The 4,639-nt window shown below is 40.1% G+C and overlaps 1 protein-coding gene across 1 annotated transcript; it reads left to right on the forward strand.

Annotated features, from left to right (window-relative positions):
• The first annotated feature begins 273 nt into the window (after positions 1–273).
• LOC133441150 (type-4 ice-structuring protein LS-12-like) lies at positions 274–3,130 on the forward strand. The gene is made up of 3 exons (XM_061718545.1): positions 274–391; positions 544–694; positions 2,797–3,130. The coding sequence occupies exons 1-3, from the start codon at positions 340–342 to the stop codon at positions 3,056–3,058; spliced, it is 465 nt and encodes a 154-aa protein (XP_061574529.1). The 5' UTR covers positions 274–339; the 3' UTR covers positions 3,059–3,130.
• Positions 3,131–4,639: the final 1,509 nt, after the last annotated feature.

Raw genomic sequence — 4,639 nt, forward strand, 5'->3', positions numbered from 1 at the left:
ACCAAAAATCAACCTTTTTGACCATAATTCAACATGGATTTAACATCTTTTGCTATCTGGGTATTAAGTTCTGTCTTCTGGCTTCAGGCCCCCCCGCCAGCAGGACGGACTTTGACTCGTTCTTGTCACAGCGACAGTATCAAGCATCAAGGTTCAGCCAGCACAGTGACGTTTCTCAGCATCTCACGCCACGTCTCAACGTTTGAGGTGATTAAATCCTGAGTGGGAATGATTAACTCTTCCTCTGGAGCTATAAAAGCCTCCAGCTCTGTGACAGGAGGCATCTTCAGTCCCAAGAGCACCACAGGTTAAGGTCGTCTCTCTCCCTCATCTGCAGCCATGAAATCCACCTTTGTTGCCGCTCTTGTCCTGCTGCTGGCCGTTGCACATGGTAAGGCTTTTTTTTGCAATAAATATTTCACATTTTTAAGGCTTAAAGAGTAGCATGGTGATGATAAACATTTCCAATTAGCTGGCTCTGGATTTCAGTCCAGAGAGTTTGAGTTTACTGGACGTGATTTGTGATCTGAATGTTTCTCACAGGTTCTGAGGCCAGGGCCGTGGTGAAGCGGGACGTCCAGTCCGACGTGGACAAGATCACAAAGATGCTCTCTGAGATGTCCACCAGCATCACCGCCGCCACCCAGGAGATGGTGGAGAACATCAGGGCCCTGGAGATGACCAACGCCGCCCAGTGAGTAGCAGCCACACCCAGACTCGTACCCCACCTCTGCTTTTACTTTGACAGTCTGGTCGGGAAAACATGTCAGGCATTAAGTTGTTAATACAGGACTGTCTCAGAAAATTAGAATATTGTGATTTTCTTTAATGCAATTACAAAAAAATAAATAAAAAAATACATTCTGGATTCATTACAGATCAACTGAAATATTGCAAGCCTTTTATTATTTTAATATTGCTGATCGTGGCTCACAGCTTAAGAAAACTCAAATATCCTATGTCAAAAAATTAGAATATTCTGGGAATCTTAATCTTAAACTTTAAGCCATAATCAGCAATATTAAAATAATAAAAGGCTTGCAATATTTTCAGTTGATTTGTAATGAATCCAGAATGTACAACATTTTTGTTTTTTTAATTGCATTACAGAAAATAAAGAACTTTATCACAATATTCTAATTTTCTGAGACAGTCCTGTATAAACCCATCAAAGTCCAGGTGACTCTATACCCGACAGGTCGGTCAAAATGGTTTCCACACAGCAGAGATGGGCAAAATAGAGTTTCAAAATAAAATACAAAATACATCGACCTCTAGATATCAGCTGTTGGTTTTAAATGGACCCCAGGGGTAAATGTGTGTGGCCCTCCGTCGACTGTACCCCACCTTTTTCCTGGAGCAGGCCAGAGTCTCTTAGTCGGAGGAAACCTGGAGTGTATAAGAAGAACTGGACAAATGTGTAGCAATGTCACCCACAGCTTGTCCAAATAAGGAGTTTTGAAGCTTCTTTTTTTCCGCCTTATGTTGCAAAGAGGTTGACTCATGACTATGATTGACTCATGTCAATCATTATTAGCCATTTTATCTTGGCTGACTTAGCTTAGGCTGACCATGCTAATTAAAATGACTTTAGATTCATACTGGCTTGCTGCTATACCAGTATCTCGGCCTGACTGGACGCAGGTCCCAGCAGACTTCCACTTGGAGGATTCCTGAAAAGACTTTATTCCTGGTTCCTTCCATGCCAGAGGAACTGCAGAGCTGCAGAGGAACATTTACAACAGGTCCTCCGGTTTCAAATGTCGTTTTGGGGCAAAATAAGATGGAAAAATTATCTCTCGGTTAGCTTCAAATTTCTAAGCTGGGACATTGGGCCCTTCCAGATCAACCCACAGCCCCACACAGAGGTGTGTTAGTAAAATTAACGGTGCAAATAAAGAAACTCTTTTAAATGTGAAATCTGAATGAATGATAATGCTCTCTTAGGTCTTTATTCACAGCTCATGAGAGTCAATATGTCAGTTAGTCATTGGCTGTGCCAACCGCCAATCAAAAGGCCACATCCCCTAATTATATATACATTTATTGCTTTAAATAATTCAACTGGATGTGGTATAAAAACGTTCACCCCTGAACAAAAATAATCAATTAATCAATTTGAACAGAAAACAGCCACCAGTGCAGGAAGTGGGCGGGTCAGCGGTCTTGGACTTCTGCTTACACAGAAGATCTGGGTTAATGGAAGCCACTTGCTCATGTCTCAGAAAGGATTTTAGTATTTTTAAACTACTAAATATAAAAATATTTTGACATTATGTGTTTGTCAATGCTCAAATACAAATTACAATTTTTTTTAAATTTTTTTTTTAAATTTATTTATTTATTTATTTAAATTTTTTTACTAATTTTTTACTTTTTTATTTTACGGTAATTTTTTGTTACTTTTCTACTTTGATTTGTCTGTGAGGAGAGTTTGTTCCATGTTTTGGGTGGTGTTTAAAAGAGGGTGCATATTTCTGTAATACTGTTTAATTCTTGACTGTCTGTCCCTTTGAAAATTAATAAATATACTTTATAAAAAAAAAAAAATACAAATTACAAAATGTATTTTATTTAACTGAAATGCATATTTTACATGCATGCTGCCGATACATGGTCCAGGATGCGCAACCTCCGGTTTGCACATTTAAAAAAAAAAAAATGTATTTAAGGAAAATACTATACAGATAATTTCATCCATTTGAGAAATTCTACTGTTGAGGAAAAAAACGTGGCTTTATGCATGCATCAAACCTGTCTCAACCATCTCGTTGTTCCTACCTCTCCTCCCCCCAGGACTTACGTGGAGGACAGCAGGGCCAAGATCCAGCCCCTGGTGGAAAAGGTCCAGGCCGAGGCCGTCAAGCTCCAGGAGCAGGTCAAGCCCTACATCTCCGACATCGAGGAGCACATCAAGCCCCTCACCGACAACATCAACGCCCAGGTCAAGCCTCTGAGCGACAACTTCCACGCTCAGGTCAAGCCCCTGACCGACATGATGGAGAAGCTGCTCCAGCAGGTGATGGACCAGTCCAAGGCCCTGCTGCCCCCCCAGTGACGCTGACCGCTGCACACCCACATGTTTGTCTGTCGCACTGTCTCTAAGTTATCATTAAAGGCGTTCTAAGGTGATCAACGTGACTCTGTTTTTATTAAAAATAACGATGTTTTTACTGGTAAAAAGGTAAATGAATGAAAAGTTAGTTCATTTCTATCATTTCTGCTTTGATTTTTGTATTAAATCTATGAATAGACGCCGATGAAAAGATAAAGTCCAAGGATAAGATAAACTCAAAGTATATATAGTATATGCATTTATATACAAATCTTTATTTGTCAGTTTTCATCTCAGTGACCTTCAAGTTAATTAATATATTTCTTCACAAGCATGAAAACAGAGAGGGAAGACTGTTTTATTCATCAGGCTGACACAGCTTCACCCAGGTCAGTTAGCATTCGGAAACACTTCAAAAAGATAAATATCTTCATAAAAATGTACACAACAAACATCTGGCGGAGAAATGTGATCTAATTTAATCTTTACACTTCATGACATTCACGTTTAGCGCAATCGTAAAACATTTCTGATTGAAATAATAAGAAAGATTTGATAGAAAAGTGTGAAAGGAAAAGAAATTACCAATAAAATTCAGCTATTTTCTGTCTACTCAAAAATTCACTTGACACGGGACGCCATTCAGTTCAGAACAAACAGTGAATAAAGACAAAAAACTAATTAATAATGAAAAGAGAGTGAATTCTTCAGCTAAAAATGTAAGATTTGTGTTTTGCAAGAAAGAGAAAATAACATTTCCGGCAAAATTCTTCGTATTCAGCTGTGGATTCACTTTTCACATAAAAAACAACAACCTTCGAATCACATTTTACACCAAAAATGTTCAGCTTTATATTGAGAAGTCGATCAAGTTGAACCCATGCGCTGCTTTTCTCTCTTAAACAAGACTTTAATTCAAAAGGGCTGATTAAATGCAAAGAGAATTTGAGTAACGGGCGAGAGATTGTGCATGTTTCTGCAAGCTTGTGTCTCAGAGCAGTGAGGGAGACAATGATTTGTTGTCAGTTTAACTACAAAACAACAAAATCACTAGTCTTCCATGCTGCTGTGGACTTGTGCTTCTGTGGCTTCCAGTCTTATCAAATATTCTTTACGGGTTTGATTAAAGTGGAACCAGGAAGGTGTAAATGAAAAGCACAGATGGGATTATCCCAGGCTGTGAGCCGGACTCAAGGTGGCCTCCTTGAGCCAGCTGATTTCCAGGACTGGAGACCTGGGAGGGCTGCGGGGGGGGGGGGACCTTGGCGTTTCCTCTTACACCAAATGCTCTCGTGAAGGCCGCGGCCTGCAGCGTCGCAGCAGAACTGGCAGTGCTGGCTGGCCTTCTCCTTGTGCTTGAAGAGATTAGTCAAGTCGCTCGGCCCAATCTGGGGTTATCACTTCAATTACCGCAGGTATGTGTGTGTCATCACAATGTAACCCTCTCGTATTTGAATTAAATACTATGTTTGTGCTCTGCTCAGATTGTGTCAGTAACCTTAAAAGGCCACACGCACATGCAGATACTCTAATCTTTAAAGTTGGTTCAGTGAGTTCAGTGTTCTGGATGAGGATGGATGGAGG

This window comes from Cololabis saira, chromosome 3 (genome assembly GCF_033807715.1).
Source record: "Cololabis saira isolate AMF1-May2022 chromosome 3, fColSai1.1, whole genome shotgun sequence".
NCBI lineage: Eukaryota > Metazoa > Chordata > Actinopteri > Beloniformes > Belonidae > Cololabis > Cololabis saira.

Bases quoted from the DNA above. Each gene is read 5' to 3' on its own strand.
- LOC133441150 (XM_061718545.1), top strand. From the start codon at position 340: ATGAAATCCACCTTTGTTGCCGCTCTTGTCCTGCTGCTGGCCGTTGCA. The intron at 392-543 runs GTAAGGCTTTTT...TGTTTCTCACAG, and splicing joins GCTGCTGGCCGTTGCACATG to GTTCTGAGGCCAGGGCCGTG. The intron at 695-2,796 runs GTGAGTAGCAGC...TCCTCCCCCCAG, and splicing joins GAGATGACCAACGCCGCCCA to GACTTACGTGGAGGACAGCA.